The sequence below is a fragment of the Bufo bufo genome, chromosome 7 (genome assembly GCF_905171765.1).
Source record: "Bufo bufo chromosome 7, aBufBuf1.1, whole genome shotgun sequence".
NCBI lineage: Eukaryota > Metazoa > Chordata > Amphibia > Anura > Bufonidae > Bufo > Bufo bufo.
The window spans coordinates 147,964,287-147,982,889 of record NC_053395.1 but is presented as its reverse complement, the minus strand read 5'-3'; the positions used below and the strand labels follow the sequence as shown (position 1 = coordinate 147,982,889).

At 46.0% G+C, this 18,603-nt stretch overlaps 1 protein-coding gene across 1 annotated transcript in view; it reads right to left on the bottom strand.

The window, feature by feature from the left end:
* Positions 1-18,603, bottom strand: part of CARF (calcium responsive transcription factor) — a 76,697-nt gene that overhangs the window by 28,498 nt on the left and 29,596 nt on the right. The window contains exons 6-9 of the mRNA XM_040439659.1: positions 18,056-18,140; positions 16,038-16,227; positions 12,506-12,626; positions 3,633-3,776 (exon numbers count right to left, since the gene is read on the bottom strand). Coding sequence (XP_040295593.1) covers positions 3,633-3,776; positions 12,506-12,626; positions 16,038-16,227; positions 18,056-18,140 — 540 coding nt within the window. The remainder of the gene's footprint in view (positions 1-3,632; positions 3,777-12,505; positions 12,627-16,037; positions 16,228-18,055; positions 18,141-18,603) is intronic.

Sequence of the window (18,603 nt, the reverse complement as noted above, 5' to 3'; positions counted from 1 at the left end):
AGAACTCGAATGGGGACATAAAGGGGATGGACAGGAAAACAATTTCCTTATTTAGGTGGAAAGCAGAAACCATCTTTGGAAGGAAAGAAGGCACTGAGGAAAGAACTGCCCTGGGACCCTCTTGATGGAAGCGATCGCAATGAAGAAGGCCACCTTCCTGGAGAGAATACATAAGCATATATCTCTGTAAGTCTCAAATGGGGGAGACTAAAGAATGTCAGAAACTGGGTTCTCATACTAGGTGGAAATGGGGGAGGGGGTGGACCTGTAAGCAGGAACCATGTGTAACATTCCATGGAGGAAAGTCCTGAATGGAAATCTGGAAGCAAATGGCCTCTGGAAAAAAATGGATAAGACTTAACCTTTCACAAGTGCTAATCGCTAACCCAGCATTCAGACCTGAATGAAGGAAGGAGATAATGGAGAGTAGTAATAAGACCATGAGAGAAACCTGATTGTCCTTGCACCATTAAAAGGAAGGCTTCCAGGTGTGGTGATAAATGATCTTGTGGTTAAGACAGGAGGCCGTGAGGTTGACATTGGGAGTTCTCCGATGGTTACAGATCATGTCAAAGATGTCAGGGTGGAGAGACTGCTCTGAGGGATCCAGCATCCCTGAAATAGGTAGTCGGCACCTCAGTTGTTGACCCTTGGATGTGTACGTCAGATATTGATGGGATGTGGAGTCCTGTCCAACTGGGGATTCAGGCTGTTTCCTTCATGACATACTAACTGCATGTGCAACTCCGATGACTGATGTAATTCATGGCCGTAGAGTTGTCTGTTTGAATCCAAAGCAGATAGCCTGCAAGGTTCTCGTCCCAGTGAAGGAGAGAAAGAAAGAAGGCCTGCAGTTCCAGTATGCCGATTGTGGGCTGGGCTTTCAAAAACATCCAGAAGCAAATGTGGTGAAGAAACACTCCTCTTTAGCCAAGAAGACTGGTGTCTGTGGTGTTGACCTCCAGTGGATCAGAAGAAAAGAGCAAACCTAAAACAACCTGAGGGGAATGGAGCCACCAAAACAGATTTTGTCAGATGAAGGATGGTATTGTCCAGAGAGACCTGTCCCAGTTGTCAAAAATGACTTTCTAGAGAAAAATTGAACAAATGGTACCACCATCTTGCACAAAATAAGCATGGGGAAGAGGAGGAGGGGACCCCTGTCTGAGGGTCTGACAGGTATCATGTTGTCGGCTAGGAGAAGTACACGTGTGGCCACAGTTTTAAACCACATCCCCAAAAATAGAATGCGCTGGGACTGAGACAGTGAGAATTTCTTGTGGCTGATGATCCAGCCAAAATAGGATAGTGTCTCCACAGTGATCCTGAGACTCTCCGGCTTCTCGGTCTTGATGGAAGCCTTGATGACGATGTCAATTAAGTAAGGGATGCAGGAGGGGCCATGACCGCCGTTTTGACGTTCATAATGAATAATTGAGGAGTAATGGTCTGCTCAAACAGAAAAGTAACGGCAAGTAAGTCACAGCAATGTCTGTGGAAACACTGTGTCAACCAACAGATTTGCCTTGAGGATATCTCTAAGGGGGTTATCCTGGCAGTCCCCTGGTTTTTACTCTTTAACCCCTATATAGGGATCTAGACTTCACTGCAGGGGAAGCACCGGGCTGCTACTCCAGGGAGTAGAAGCCTGGTGCTTCACCAGGTTTTCGCCCTTTATCCCCTATATAGGAATCTGGACTTTGATGCAGTGGAAGCATCAGGCTGCTACCACCTGGATTAGTCTGTGTGTGACTGACAGCTGACCCACAGGGGTCAGAGACACCAGTGCAGAGCATCAAGGGGTCAGGCCAAACCATAGGACAAGGACAGGCTGAGGTCAGGGCAGGCAAAATACGAAAAATCTGAGAAATAGTACAAGGTCAGGGCAGGCAACGAAAGGTCAATACGGAGGTCAGGTACAGATCAGTTAGCGGAGGTTCAGAATTCAGTAACACTGTCAAACAAACGAATACAGCACAACTTTGCAGGAACTAGCAAGCTAGGATCCTATTGCTCAGGACCCTCCCACAGGAGAAGGTGCCTAAAATATCCCAGGGTTGCCAGCTATTGGCTGGTGAAGATTAGGGTGTGCGTGCTGGCCCTTTAACTTCAATCTTGGTTTCATCACACTAGAGAATGTAGTTGCTCACAGCCTGAATCCTTTAGGTGTTTTTTTTTTTTTTTTACTGAGGACAGGCTTCTTTCTGGTCACTGCAGTGATGGTTGACCTTCTGGAAGTTTCTCCCATTTGCACACAAAATCTTTAGAGCTCAGCCAGATTGACTTTTAGATTATTGGTCACCTCTCTTACCAAGGCCCTTCTCCCCCAGCTTTAAGTAATGTCCTGCTTGTTCCAAACTTCTTCATCTAATAATTATGATGACCACTGTGCTCTGTCAGTGCAGCAGAATGTTTTTTGTTTTTGTTTTTTTACCCTTCTTTAGATCTGTGCCTCTACACAATCCTGTCTCTGATCTCTACAGGCAGTTCTTTCCTCCTCATGGTTCTGATATGCATCGTCAGCTGTGAGACCTTATATTGACAGGGGTGTATCTTTCAAAATCATGTCCAATCAACTAAATTTACCTCAGGTAGACTCCAATCAAGGTGTAGAACATCTCAAAGATGAGAAAGAGAAATGAGAGGTTCCCAGAGCTATATTTCAAGTGTCCCTTAGTAAGGGGTCTGAACACATGTCCAGGCAAAATTGTAGTTGTTCCTTTTTAATACATTAAATTTCTAAAATTCTGTTTTCACTTTCTCATTATGGGGTATTGAGTTCAGATTGATGGGGGAAAACTAGATTTTTTTTTATTATTTTAGCACAATGCCGCAACATAATAATGTGAAAACAGTGAAGGGGTCTGAAGACTTTCCAAATGCACGTTATGTTAATATTATCCATGTGAATAGCTCCCTGTTGACTGCCATATTGGCCATATTATGACTTGTTCAATGGAATGGGGATCCCAGAATTTAGTTCCTTTAATGAGACCCATAAAAATTCAGTACTCCAATGAGTTTCACAGGGCAGAAATAATGGGACTGTGTATTTGTCACTGACAAGTCTTATAAAGAGCAACTAGTCAGATGGCATTTGTCTTTATACCTGAATTCTTCTCCATATGGTTGTAATATGGGTGGTAAAGCTAGGCAACTTAACAGACTTGAACAGCAACAACCACTTTCTGGGCGCAGATATATGCTTCTCGATAGAGTATACAGTAATACAGTATACAGTAATGTATGCTAGCAGACAGGCTTTAAAGGGATTGTCCTATCTTGCTGTTTCCACAACAAGATGGGACTAAGTGCCGGTCCCAGGTGGCAGGGCTTACAGAAACAGCCATGTGGGCTGGCACTCCGTGGTTTGCGTAACTCCCATTGTAGTGAATGGGAGCTATGTAAACAGCATAGCAGAACAAGCTATGTTGCTTCCATAAAATCTCTAATGTATTGATATTGTGATAGGAGAAAAGTTTGATATTTTAACATTTCCTACTATCATTTTGCACACAGTTTCACTTGTGCTTTCCTGGTGCATTCATGCTGCAGCCCACTAGCATTTTACATTGCAGTCAGCAAGTACGAAATAAATTATGACAGGCATTTACATACGATGGCTAGCGTACCTTAGAACACCCTCACTTGTTTCTAAATCCTTTTTTAATAAGTTAAATGCTTTTTCTTGTTCCAATTTGATCAATTTCTTGTCAATCTTCGGATCTGTAGGAACTCGATAGGAAGGGAATTTCTTCACTTTTTTGATGTATATTCTAAAAAAGAGAGAGTTTTGTGAGTAATTTTACTTAGCATTACAAACTGAACACAGTACTATTTTCATTAGCTAAATAGACAGAATGGCCACCTTATTAGAGACACCCTTCTAGTTGTGCGTTGGACTTTCTTTGGCCTTCAGAATTGCTGCAATTTGTCATGGCATACATTCTACTAGGTGTTGAAATTACTGCATAGGAATAATGACCCATGCAGACAGGATAACTTCTTGCAATTTATGCAAATTAGATAGAGGTATGGTCATGCTCAGAACAGCTCGTCCCAGAGATGCTCTATAGCAGTGGTGGCAAACCTATGGCATGGGTGCCAGAGGAGGCACTCCGAGCCCTCTCTGTGGGCACCCGCACCCTGGGAAAAGTCTAGGGCATACCAATATGACAGATTTTTCCTGCCATTCATCAGCACAGGGCGCAATATGAACAGCACGGGCAGGTTATTATAGTCATATGAGAAAGTAGAAGGAAGATATGCTATATTGGACTGTAGTATTCAGGTTAAATTGTCGTGTTGGCACTTTGCGATAAATAAGTGGGTTTTGGGTTGCAGTTTGGGCACTCGCCCTCTAAAGGATTAAGATCTGAGGACTGTGAAGGCCAGGGAAGCAAGGAAAACTCGCTGTTATGTCCCTGGATCCAACCCATGACTTGTGGCATGGTGTACTGTCCTTCTGAAAGCCTCCTTTTTCCACACAGTAAACAGCTGCTAAGAAGGGATGACATTGATGGCCACAAAAATCCTACCGTCCAAACATCCATCCACAGGTATCAAAGGACCCAGGGTGTGCCAAGAAATCATTCCTCACACCATTACTCCACCAGCACTGGCCTGAACGGCTGACACCTGACAGGAAGGATTCATCGATTTATGCTGCTTGCACCAAATTCTGACTCTCCTATCAGCATTATGTAATATATCTGGATTTATCTGACCAGGAGATGTGCACTGCTCAGTGATCCAGTTTTTGTGCTCTGTTGCCCACTGGAGTCTTACCTTTCTGTTTCTCTTAGACAGTAAAGCCTGTATTTCACTGCCCGATTTTTCGGCAGATAATCACATGAACGCTCGTTAGTGATCACCTGGTAGTGTAATACTGCCGTCGATTGCCCAATGAACGAGCATCGGGCAATCCAAATATTTTGACACATTAAAAAATTATCATTTGCAGATGGCAGATTGTGGTGTCTAATAACGATCTGCCACCAGCAAACCACTATACAGCATGAGGACAAGCGATGGCATAGCGATCGCTCACCCCCATGCTGCGGTGGAGATCGCTGCATGTAATAGCAGCAGTCCCCTCCGCTAGCGAGCAGGTGATTGCCGGGAGGGAATGCTTCCCTCCTGACAATCGTCTGCCACATCGAACTATGTAATACAGCCTGAAGGGCACTTGAACTGCTGTTGTATCCTATCCATGCTAACGAAGGATGTGATGTGCTTTGTATTCTGCTTGAATGTGCGTGACTTGGTATCACCTATTTGTCAGAACAATCCTTGACATCCTCCCCTGACTCCATTAGCTGCCGTTTTGATTATGTCCACAAGATCCTCTTCCTCGATCACACCATTCTTGGTATACGCTCAATATTGTTATATGAATAAAACTCCACAAGCTTGGCAGTTTTTTAAATGCTGGCTCTGGCTAGTCTAGCACAGATGACCATGCCTCATTGAAAGTCGCTCAGACCATTCAATTCTCCCATTCTAATCTGGATTCACAGTGAAACCTATGCACGGAAAATGTTCTCAATTCACTTTATGTTTCACTTGGGGGTCATACGTCTAAATTCCATACACTGTAGATCCAATCATGAAAGGGCAGGTGTCTCTAATAAAGTGACCATTCAGTGCATATTGTTCCTATAATAAGGCAGATACAAAAACAGCATTTATTGGCATTTCATATGCCAGTCTAAAAAAAGAAAAAAGAAAAAAAAGATAATTGAAGTGATTTGTGCTAAATTTATTACAAGGTGGTTGCTTCTTGATAAATCTAGCATATGCTGGACTAAGTCATAAAATTATATTCATGCCTGCTAGGAGCAGGTGTAGATTTGCACCAAAAACTGTGCCATTTTCCTATTTTACGGTCACTAAATCTGTCTAAAAAGTTATCCTTATCCACTCCCAGTAAACCATGCCAACTTTTCCAATTTTTGGCAAGCAAGGTGTAAAAAGGGAGATTTTTGTATAACTTACCAGTAAAATCTCTTTCTCGCTCTTCATTGGGGGACACAGGAACCATGGGTATAGCTATGTCCTCTAGGAGGCGCTGCCACTAGTAAAAGCTGTTAGCTCCTCCCCTAACAGCTATACCCCCTCCAGCCTGGAGAGAGAGCTTCAGTTTGTGCATAAGCAGTAGGAGAAGCAAGCCCACCAAAGAAAAAACATGGAATCAACCATGCCAAAGGACTCAACGGGGTTCAAACCAGCAACAGCTACAACTGTGGCCGAACAACAATACTGGATGGGTGCTGTGTCCCCCAATGAAGAGCGAGAAAGAGATTTTACTGGTAAGTTATACAAAATCTCCTTTTCTTGCCCATATTCATTGGGGGACACAGGAACCGTGGGACGTCCTAAAGCAGTCCACAGGGAGGGGAAAACCACAGACCCCTGGAAGCAAGCGTCCCTGCTGGCATCTAAGAAACTGCCGCCTGCAAAACCACGCAAAGTATGCACCTGGTAAAATCTTGTGAATGTGTGTAAGGACGACAAGTAGCCACCTTACACGATTGTGCAGCCGAAGCGTGATCCCTCCGAGCCCAAGATGCGCCCACCGCCCTGGGGGAGTGAGCCATGACACCTAAGGGCGGAACCCTGCCCCGGGCGCAGTATGCGTCAGCAAACACAGACCGAATCCAACGTGCGATTTCCACCTTGGAGGCCGCCAATCCCTTGCGAGGACCCCCCGTAAGACAAAAAAGGCAGTCCGTACAGCGGAAGGGACCGGAGGCTGCTAAATAGATCTTCAGAGCTCCGACAACGTCCAAATGGTGTAACTCCTGTTCCTTAGGGTATGAAGGGGATGAACACCATGAGGGAAGGAATTTCCTCATTAATATGAAAGTCAGAGACCACCTTCGAAAGAAAAGAAGGGACCGGCCGGAAAACCATTTGTCCCTATGAATAACCAGGAAGGGTTCTCTGGAAGAGAACGCCGCCAACTTGGACACCCATCTAATGGATGTGACAGCAACCAGAAAAAACTACCTTCCAGGACAGGCGTCTGAGTGAACAACCCCCGCAAGGGCTAAGGGGGAAGCCTGGCGCACTGAGAGGACTAATTCAGATTCAAAGGCGTTAAAAGAGGTCGGCACGGAAGGACCGTATGTGCCACTCCCAGAAAGAAGGTTCTCACAGGCCCTAGGGGGCCAGAGGACGCTGGAAAAAGATAGAGAACGCCAACAACTGACCCTGCCAAGAACTAAGGGCCAGACCAAGGTCCAACCCTGATTGAAGGAAGGACAGGACCCTGGGGAGAGAAACAACGAAGTGGGGGAATGTTCCGGTTCCCCAGAAACCAGGAAGATCTCCCGGTCCTGTAATGGATCCAGGACGATGCAGGCTTCCTGGACTGAATCATAGTGCGGATGACGTCCGCTAAAAAACCTCTCCACGTCAGAACGGCGGTTGCAATAGTCACGCTGTCAAACGAAGAGACCTTAAATGCTTATAGAAGACCGGACCCTGAAGAGGGTCGTCTCTGAGCGGCAGCAATCAAGGGACGTCTCCTAGAAGGAGAACGAGGTCATTGTACCACGCTCGACGGGGCCAATCCGGAGCGACTAGGAATGTCGGAATGCCGTCCATGATGATCTTCCGTAGAACCCTGAATAGGAGGGGAAGGAAAAAACATGTAGGAGGGAAACTCCTACCAAGGGGAGAGCAGGACGACCACGCCGCATGCTTCTGGATCTCTAGTTCGGGAGAAGGATGGGAAGCTTCGTGTAGACACAGTAAGCACACCCAGGACCAATGGGAAGGATTCCCTGTAAAAGGGGAATGGAAGGCAACAACGAATACCCCGTACAATGCAGATGAGGGAAGGCAGTAACATAGGAGCCACTAAGGCAGTGTTGGCGAACCTATGGCACGGGTGCCAGAGGTGGCACTCAGAGCCCTCTCTGTGGGCACCCACACCCTGGAAAAAGTCTATGGTGTACCAATATGCCTTAGACTTTTCCTGCCATTCATCAGTACAGGGCACACTATGAACGGCACAGGCAGCGCATTGAACGTAGGCAGGCTATTATAGCTAAATGATAAAGTACATGGAAGATATATTATATTAGACTGTAGTATTCAGGTTAAATTGCCGTGTTGGCACTTTACGATAAATAAGTGGGTTTTGGGTTACAGTTTGGGCACTCGGTCTTAAAAAGGTTCACCATCACTGCACTAAGGCATGCGGGGTGGCTATGAGCCTTAAAAACTCTACCTGGGAGGGCGCTGAACAGGAGCAACTGCCAAGCTAATGCCAGGGTAGGACCCCCACCTGAGGGGAATGCTTCACTGCAGCGACCACGAACTCAAGCCTTAGCGTAAAATTTGCCCCTGCGGAAGAGAACTGGTTGTAGCAGCTAAACTAGCATGCCAGCATAAGCACTTTCCCAATAAGGAGAAGTGGTGGATAGAGAATACAGAATCAGCGAAAACACACAACTCGGTGGAACGCACGCACCATATTAGTGCAATGGTGTACGCACTACGTATTGATGCGGACAAATTCATGACCGACTGGAACAGTGGAGGCTCATGGAGATGGGGGGTCTCTGGGACACAAGTGTTGCTAGGTAACCCCCTGAAGGCAGAGGAAGTTATAATCCTGCCCAAAACCAGCACCAAAAAGAAGAGAATACAAAGTGGAATAGCCACCGTATCCACTGGCGGTACCCATATGCCACTAGGTGAAGAGTACCGAGCACCCATGGGTACCGACTGGTGCCACGCCCCACATGCGAAAGAAAATAAGGCATCCAGGAAGCCAGGCAAGGGGAGTCATACTGAATTGCTAGCCCCCTACTCCAGCAAAGGAGGGGCCACCCGCAGAGGCCACCGAATTCAGTACTAAATGAATCCGCCACCTGCGAAGAACTGTGCAGTAAGCACCCCATAAAGCAATTACCACTCCCACAGTAGTAGCCAGCGCTTGCCCCGTCAGCGCAAAACTGAGGGGGAGGCCTGAGACTATCCCGTAGAAGCCATGGTTCAGATGAATTGCGGCAGCCCAAGATGCTCATTATTCCCCCGCTAGTGGATCACTAGTGGAAGGGGGTAATGCAACAGGAAGCACAGTGATGTGCAACACTCCACCTATGGAAAGGAACAGCGTGACAGTCGGGACCGAATCCAATGGTAGTGCAATTACCCTACCTATGGAAGGTGGAATGCATACGGCAAGTACTTAAGCCAGTGGAAGGAAAAATACTCCACCTATAATTTTCCTACGGCGGAACTAGTGCATATGGCGAGTCCTGTACCCCGTGGGAGTGCAATTATTGCACCTAAGTAAGGGGTAATGCCTACAGCAGACGGTGCAACCGGAGATAATGTCATCGCGCCACCTATGGAAGGGGCTAATGCATACGTCAGGTACTGAACCCAGTGAAGATGCAATTCCGCCACCTAAGAAGGGGGAAAAAATACATCCGGCACTGAACACCAGTGTTATCGTACTCAGTCCACTTAAGGAGGGGGACAGATATAAAGGTGAGTACTGTATCCCGTAGAAGTGCAATGACTCTGCATATGGAAGGAAAGCCTGGACATGTGCATGTAAGTCTACCACTCAGAACCTCGCCCCTGGCAGTTGTAAACTGTGCAGGTGGGGGCTTATCAACCAAACTACCCAGGGGGTGGAATAAGAAGTCTAGAGGTCCATCCACTGGATTGCACAGGCAATGTATTATCACCAAACAACCCCGGAGGGTGGATTGGGAAGTTCCAAAGGTCCTCCACTGGATTGCGCAGGTGGAGAATTATCAACCAAACGACCCGGAAGGGTGGATAGAAGTCCTTTATTGAAATGCGCAGGTGGAGGATTATCAACCAAACTACCCAGGGGTGGAATGGGAAGTCTAGAGGTCCTCCACTGGAACGCGCAGGCGATGCATTATCAACCAAACAACCCCGGAGGGTGGATTGGGAAGTTCCAGAGGTCCTCCACTGGAATGTACAGGCGGTGCATTATCAACCAAACGACCCCGGAGGGTGGATTGGGAATTCCAGAGGTCCTCAATTGGATTGCGCAGGCGGTGCATTATCAACCAAACGACCCCGGGGGGTGGATTGGGAACTCCAGAGGTCCTCAACTAGATTGCACCGGTGGAAAATAATTAACCAAGCTACCCCGGAGGGTGGGTTGGGAACTGTCAGAGGTCCTCCACTGGATTACGCAGGTGGAGGATTATCAACCAAACGGCCACAGAGGGCGGAGTGGGGGTTCTACAGGTGTCCTTCACTGTATTGCGCAGGCGGGGATCCTCCTCATCATTCCCCTTGATAGCCAGGCACACCTCTCCCACCGCGGAGGGCGAGTTGGGAAACTATGAAAGGCCGTCACGTGATCCGGAATGGGGCACAGTCCCATCATGGTGCCGCACAGTCAGAGTGGATTGTGACTGAGGGGAGTAATTGGCTGGTCAGTAAAGGTTAAAAAAGAACTTGAAGCCCAGGGACGGTGCTGATGGGGGCGGGGGCAGCTAGGGGGAAGAATTTGCGCCAGCCCGCCTCCCTGCCCCTCACATACTTGGATGGGTTGCGGCCTAGTAGGCCGCGAAGCCAGGGCCTAAAGTTCCGATGCTCAGTCAACCGGGACCCTCCACCTCTGTACTGAAAGTCAGCCGGAGGGTAGAGGGACCTGGAGCGGTGCGCGACATACACCTTCCGGCCGGAGGAGCCGCCCCACGGCCGGAACGAGAGGACGCAGTGAAGCCGGGGCCTAAAGTTTTTCGGCGCCCGGAGACCGGGATGTTCACCCCCGCGGCCGGGAACTCGTTCGTGCTCCCATGTAGAGTAAGTGCCTCGCGGCACAAGACTCCCGCAAGGGCTCAGGCATCCGCGATAGGTAAACTGCATTAACCCTTTCGGGAGCGGGCGCCTCAGGCATCCGCGATAGGTAAACTGCATTAACCCTTTCGGAGCGGTGCGCTTGCCGCCCGCTCCCGAAAGGGGAGGATTCTGGTGGACACTGCAGTGGGAGTCGCCCTGCGCTCCAGTCTTTCGCTGGAGGTGCCCGGGGAGAAGATACATTAACTCTCTATGAGCCGGACAGCCGTCGGCCTAGAGGGGAAATAAGAGAGGGGGTCCGCGTGTCTTGGTGGCGCATGGTGCCCGCCGGATTAACCCCTTCTCTCCTTAGGAGTCTAGCCCCTAGCTAAATAAAGTCCCCTGGCCATTAACCCTTGAGGGAGGGAGGGAGGGGGGAGAGGGCTTCATACTTACCTAATCCCGTGTACTCACCTCATCTTCATCCTCTTCTCTTCACCCTCCCTAAGTGGGCCTATAAGGTCACCTTCTCCAGCAGGGTCACCTCCTCAGCAGCTGGCACCGGAGTGGCAGGAGTCTGGTATGGCGGGACGGTCTTCTCTTTGTGGACCTAGGTGACCCTTTGGCTGGCGGGAGCAGGGGAGCAAGGCTGCCCTGGTCCACCTTGTCTTCTTGTGGGGGAGGAGGCAGCGTGGCGAACCAACGCTGGCGTGCTCCCCCCGGGAGAACAGGGAGGCGAGGCGACCACTGTCTCCTACCTAAAAGAAAAGAAAAGAAAAAATCTTCAGGAGATCCCTGCAGAGCAGGGAGGTCTTGCCTCCTATTGACACTAGAAAAAACTGAAGCTCTCTCTCCAGGCTGGAGGGGGTATAGCTGCCAGGGGAGGAGCTAACAGCTTTTACTAGTGTCAACGCCTCCTAGAGGACATAGCTATACCCACAGTTCCTGTGTCCCCCAATGAATATGGGCGAGAAAGGGAATATTTTTTGTGCAATCTTGTGAGCCATATTTTGTTGTACAACTTCCTTTTGTGCAATTTGCAACTTTTTAAATCCATAGAACTGACACAAAGCTGTTGATCAATTTACCTATTATTTCTTTGTACCCCATATAGACAAATGGAGGTGCACTACAGCATGCATAGCCACTCGCCCAACTGAGGCTGCTCTCCCACCAGTCTAGCATTTATCACTCACTTATCATGTTTGCTGGTGATGAATGTTAATGACCTGAATATCTCTCAAAGCCCTAAACACAACATGTAGTGTCATACCAATCCTTCTCTGCAACACTCTTGTGTACAGATGACCTGCAAGTCATACATATAGTTGATTAGAATTTACTTAGTTATTTTGCAGATCTTTGACGTAAAGGGCTTATTATCAGCCTAACCCAACACGAACAGCAGGTTCGGCAGACAACCTAATGTGTATAGGGAGCTCTCGACTTTCCCCCAAAAGATGATGGTGGGGGGAGAAGGATTGAGCAAAATAAATATTTATTTACCCAATCTTTTTGTGCTCCCAGTGGATAAGCCACTAGCAGAAGTGTCTACCAACAGCTTTTTCCTCTCCCCATTGAATACATGTAGACACTCAGCAGAATTGAAAGTGTATGTGTATGGGGGAGTTGGAAAAAGATAGCTGTTGGTCGAACGATCATTTAGCTGACAGCTATTGACCGTGTATGTTCAGCTTAAGTGCTGGGGGATACATACCTTGCTGGACATGTTGCTTTATACAGCTGCCCAGTAGTGCTGTCACTTTCTCCACTCTTCTTGGGCTGTGATCCTTTCCTTCTTGGTCCATACTGACATTCCATTACAATTGCTCTGCTTCCTACAAGGACAAGAAACAGAAAAGGAAGAGATTTATTTAAAATATACCTCCAGACATTTAAGGGTAATAAAGACAGAAAAATGAAGAGGCAGCACCTCGTGTGCAGAATTATTAAAGGGGTTGTCTCATTTCAGACAGTGGTGGAGGGCGCCCTGTGCATGCGCAGCCACCCTCCATTCATTTTCTATGGGGCTGCCAATAAATTTCTGCCCATAAAAGTGAATGGGAGCGATGGCCGGTCAGGCGCAGTGTGCTCCCATTCACTTCTATGGGGGGGAGCCCTTGGTGGTGGCCAGACCAGAGTCCTCCAGCCACCACTTTGCGAGGCTCTGTTTCCGATACAGGTGCGGATTCTAGCAATAACTAAGACTTAACTTTTATTAATGCTGCTATTAATACTTAATACTTTAGTGAATGTCAAAATTGTTAAAACTTCCAGCATTCGCTGGCCTTTGAGTCACAATTGAAGTGCCCTATCAGTATGTCAACTGACCGGGTCTATCTGCTACTATGTAGATGCACACTAGTGCCTATCTGGCTGCGCTGCCAGTGTAATATGCGGGCACTGTGTGATTGCTTGACACTATAATAAGAGGCTGCAGCGAAATGCTGTGTTAAAATTAGAGCTTCACGCTGGGGGGCAGCGTGAAGCTCTAATTTTAACACAGCATTTCGCTGCAGCCTCTTATTATAGTGTCAAGCAATCACACAGTGCCCGCATATTACACTGGCAGCGCAGCCAGATAGGCACTAGTGTGCATCTACATAGTAGCAGATAGACCCGGTCAGTTGACATACTGATAGGGCACTCCAATTGTGACTCAAAGGCCAGCGAATGCTGGAAGTTTTAACAATTTTGACATTCACTAAAGTATTAAGTATTAATAGCAGCATTAATAAAAGTTAAGTCTTAGTTAATTTGGTAGGTGCAGGATCAATAGGTGTAATTTAGTCCATAATGGGCATTAGTAGTAACGAATTGTTGTTTAACACACCACATCCTTGCACTTAAAGGGAAAGCTAGTATTTGAAGATTCTAGCAATATGCCCCCATTGTCTAAGAGGAGACAACCTCTTTAAATGTATCAGGTAAGCGTAAGTAATGCGCTTATCTCTATATGTTGTGTGAAACACAACACCTTATCTACTCAATTGGCTAACTGTAGATATGGTCCAAGAGAAGTTAAATAGAGTAAATGTGAACAAAACTCAGAGTCCAGATGGATTACACCCAAGAGTGCTTAAAGAGCTCTGTACAGTCATTGCTGCACAAGGCAAACGTGGTGCCCATATTCAAAAAAGGATCAAGGTCCTCCACAGGTAATTATAGACCAGTTAGTTTAACTTCGGTTATGGGAAAAATGTTTGAAGGAATCTTAAGGGACTATATACAGGAGCATGGGACTGTAAATAATATTATAAGTGATAACCAACATTGGTTTACTACGGACAGAAGTTGTCAGACTAACCTGATTTGTTTTTATGAGGAGGTGAGTAGTAGCCTGGACAGAGGCGCGGCTGTGGATGTAGTGTTTCTGAATTTTGCAAAGGCTTTTGATACTGTCCCTCATAGATGCTTAATAAGTAAAGTAAGGTCTATTGGCTTGGAAAGTATAGTTTGTAATTGGATTGAAAACTGGCTGAAGGACCATGTCCAGAGTTGTGGTCAATGATTCCTATTCAGAATGGTCCCAGGTTATAAGTGGTGTACCCCAAGGTTCAGTGCTGGGCCCTCTATTATTTAATTTATTTATTAATGATATAGAGGACGGGATTAATAGCACCATATCTATTTTTGCAGATGACACTAAGCTGTGTAAAACTGTATGGTCTATGGAAGATGTCCATAAACTACAAGCTGACTTGAACACTCTGAGTGATTGGGCATCAACTTGGCAAATCAGGTTCAATGTGGACAAATGTAAAGTTATGCATCTTAGTAGTAATAATCTCTGTGCTTCATATGTCCAAGTGATGTAACACTGGGAGAGTCACTTATAGAGAAGGATTTGGGTGTCCTTGTGGATGGCAGATTAAATTATAGTATACAATGTCAATCAGCTGCTTCTAAGGCCACCAAGATATTGTCATGCATTAAACGAGGCATGGACTCGCGGAGCAAGGATGTAATATTACCACTTTACAAAGCGCTGGTGCAGCCTCATCTGGAATACGCAGTCCAGTTCTGGGCACCAGTACATAGAAAGGATGCACTGCAGCTGGAAGAAGTACAAAGGAGAGCGACTAAACTGATCAGGGGCATGGAGGGCCTTAGTTATGAAGAAAGATTAAAATAATTGAATTTATTTAGTCTTGAGAAGAGACGTCTAAGGGGGGACATGATTAACCTGTACAAGTATATAAATGGGCCATACAAAAAATACGGCGAAAAGCTGTTCCATGTAAAATGCACTCAAAAGGGGGCACTGCCTCCGACTGAAGAAAAAGTTCAGTCTCCAGAAGCGTCAAAGCTTCTTTACTGTAAGAACTGTCAATCTGTGGAATAGACTTCCTCAGGACGTGGTCACAGCAGGAACAGTAGACAGTTTCAAAAAGGGTTTAGACGAATTCTTAAAAGTAAAAAACATAAATGCTTATGAAAACGTGTAGAAATCTGAGTCTCACTTCCTCCTGGGATTCGCGTCCCCACCTATCCCTTGGTTGAACTTGATGGACGTTTGTCCTTTTTTTAACCGTATTAACTATGTAACTATATGATGGGCTGTATTTCTATCCCACACAGCTTGCAGTATGTCTGGGTGGCAGCCTCTACGACGGTAGCGCTGGCCGTAAACACAAACTGGAAGAGGTTAAACGGGACCATTTGTAGGGCGCACCGCACCTCCAGTTTCCAGACATTTAAAGGGAACCTGTCACCATGAAAATGCTAATTAATCCGCCGGCAGCAGATTGACAGCTATCTCTGTATTTTCAGTCATAGACGGAAGGCTGTCAGTCACTGATAGCACTGCCTCCTTGACTTCAAAGCCCAGAATGAGCATGGATATAAATGAATTGATTATAAGTTTTACTGAATTTTTTCCCATAAAACTCTGAATTTTTTCACATAAAACTATAGATCAATCTGCTCAGCTCGGCCTGCTCTATATCACGCTGTCTGCGGCTCAGACACCGTTTTCAATGTGACAAGTTCCCTTTCAAGGGGCTGGCTCATGACGTCAACCCCTTTCCATATGCCCATTATGACATATCCCTGATGTACGAATAAGCATTTGGTCTCTGACACCCGATTATGTGTCATACTCAGAAGGAAGAGACTTCCTGAATCCCATTTTTTAAGGAGATGGAACAGTATTCTCCCCCTGACTGAGTGCCACAGGGAGAGAAAAATTGGGTGAACACATGAAGCTCTAAACATGTACAAGACCCCTACAGAGATGAATCACATACCTGTATTAATAAAGGGGATTCCATCATATGGCACATACTGTGACTTCCACATTAGCCGAGTGGCTGGCTTGGCTGGGCTTGGGGACTGTCGGGTTCCCCACACGCTCATTGTGTGTTGTTTGTGAAGGCCTAAAATATTCATCAGTTCAGCTTCACTCAGACAGTAACCACGGTAAGAATCTCCAATTTTCTGAAAGATAGAATGCAAACAGAAAAACATGGGGTCAAGTAATTTGACCAGTCATTCTTGTAATATAACAGTGTACTTTTGAACTAATTTTTAAGGGGTTGTACAAAAATCATGTCTGCTTGGGTCTCCTTTTTTCCACAGGAACAGCACCATTTTTGTACCTGTGCAAGTGAACTGGGCTGAAATACCAGACATAGCCCATAGACAAGATGCCACTGATTCTGGGGGGAAAAAGCAGATTCTTTCAGGGATACGTATCAAAACTGGAGAAAAGGTTATACTACACTAAATGCAACAAATACATACACTACTCACAAAAAGTTAGGCATATTTGGCTTTCAGGTGAAATTTATGACAGACGTAAAAAGTTCACGCTACAGTGATATTATATCATGAAATTAGGACATTTAAGTAGAAGCAGCAATGGTGATTTCCTCAACAATTTATTGAAACAAAAGCCAACACCAGTGGTGGGTATACCCCCACAAAAATGTCACTGTCTCAAAATCTTGTCATGTGGCCTTGAGCATCAATTACAGCTTGACAACAATGTCTCATGCTGTTCACAATTCAACTTATGGCATCTCCACTCTTCTTGAAGGGCGGCCCTCAGGTCATTGAGGCTCTGGCGTACAGCGTTACGAGCCTTTACATAGCGACTCAGCTGATCCCATAGGTTTTCAGAGGGATTCAGGTCTGGAGAAATTGCAGGCTATTTGAGGTACCCCACTCTCCAGCAGCCATTCTCTAATAATGCGACTTTGATACGCTGGTGCATTGTCGTCCATGAAGATGAAATTAGGCCTGTGTTGTTCATACAGAGGCACAATGACTGGATTAATGATGTTATTTAAGCAGTACGGGCTCATCACTGTACCATTCACACAGTGTAGGGCAGTTCTGTATTGACTAGACACACTTGCCGACACTGTAACTCCACCACCACCAAAGGTTTGTCTGATGACAACAGTGGCTGATGCATAGCACTCTCCTTGACGTCTCCAACATCGTTGGCGGACATAATTTCTGCTCAGAGTGAATTGACTTTTATCAGTTAACAGCACTGAGGCCCACTGGTCCCTCGTCCAGCATAGATGCTCCTTGGCCCATTCAAGACGATGATGCCTGTGGTCAGGTACCCTTCCACGTCGTATAGCACGCTGATGTAAACGGTTTCGAATGGTCTGACATGACACTTGGGTGCCTCTCACCTCCCTGAAATGTGCCTGGAGTTGTGTGGCATTCATCATCCGGTTCCGCCGGGCATTGTTCACAATGAAGCGGTGATCAGTGTGGGATGTGGCCAAAGGACCTCCACTTCTATGCCTTTCTGTGATTCTTCCAGTCTCTCTGTATCAACCTGCTGGTGACACTTTATGAGAATCTAAGCTCAGTGGCCACTTTCATCTGAGAACATCCTGCTTGAAGCCTCGCAATGGCGAGCTACTGTTGATCAATTGTTTGGTGTCGTCTTGGTCTCATGTTAAAATGTGAACAGCATGATGGGAGGACAGTTTAAATACCAATTGTAATTGAAGCAGGAAATGTATTGGGTGATTTATGGATCAAACACCTGTTGTGAATTTTGCTGTTAAGCTCCTTGTTAGAGAACAACAAGTTGTGCAAAAAGTACTGAAACCATGAACAGTTGGAAATGTGCATTCAAAGGTTTAGAGAAGGTCACATTAAGATCACCTGTAAAGGTGTATTTTAGGTTCATCCTGAAATTTCACCCACAAGCCAAATCTTCCTAACTTTTTGTGAGTAGTCTATAAACTGTAGAAATTACATTAAATATTATGTTGCAATCTTACTAAACTCAGCTTACCTCACAATTCCTAAGCCGGCGCGCCCAAACAGGAAGGTTGGAAGGAAGTGGTTGAAGAGGTTTCGGAAATTGTTCTGCAGGTAGCCTGAAAAACAAGTTTTAAACTCTAAAAGCAAGATAACATTAAAAAACACAATTTGAATAAACAAAATGGTGGTCATGAATAGAGATGAGCGAATTTCTTATTTTCAAATTCGTTCACACTTTGTTTGGCGGTAAAAGCAGAATTGCGTTATGGATTCCATTACCACGGACCATAACGCAATTCTATGACGGAATGCCTTTAGAGGCATTCCGTTGTTCATTCTGTCATAATAGAAGTCTATGGCCTGCATAACGGATCCGTCCCGTTTCCGTTATGCAGGCCATAGTCTTTTATTATGACGGAATAAATAACGGAATGCCTCTAAAGGCATTCCGTTATGCATTCCGTCATAGAATTGCGTTATGGTCCGTGGTAACAGAATCCATAAGGCAAATCACCTTTAAAGGGCTTCTGTCAGCCCACTAAACCGTTTTTTATTTTTTTGTTTACTAATAATCCCTAC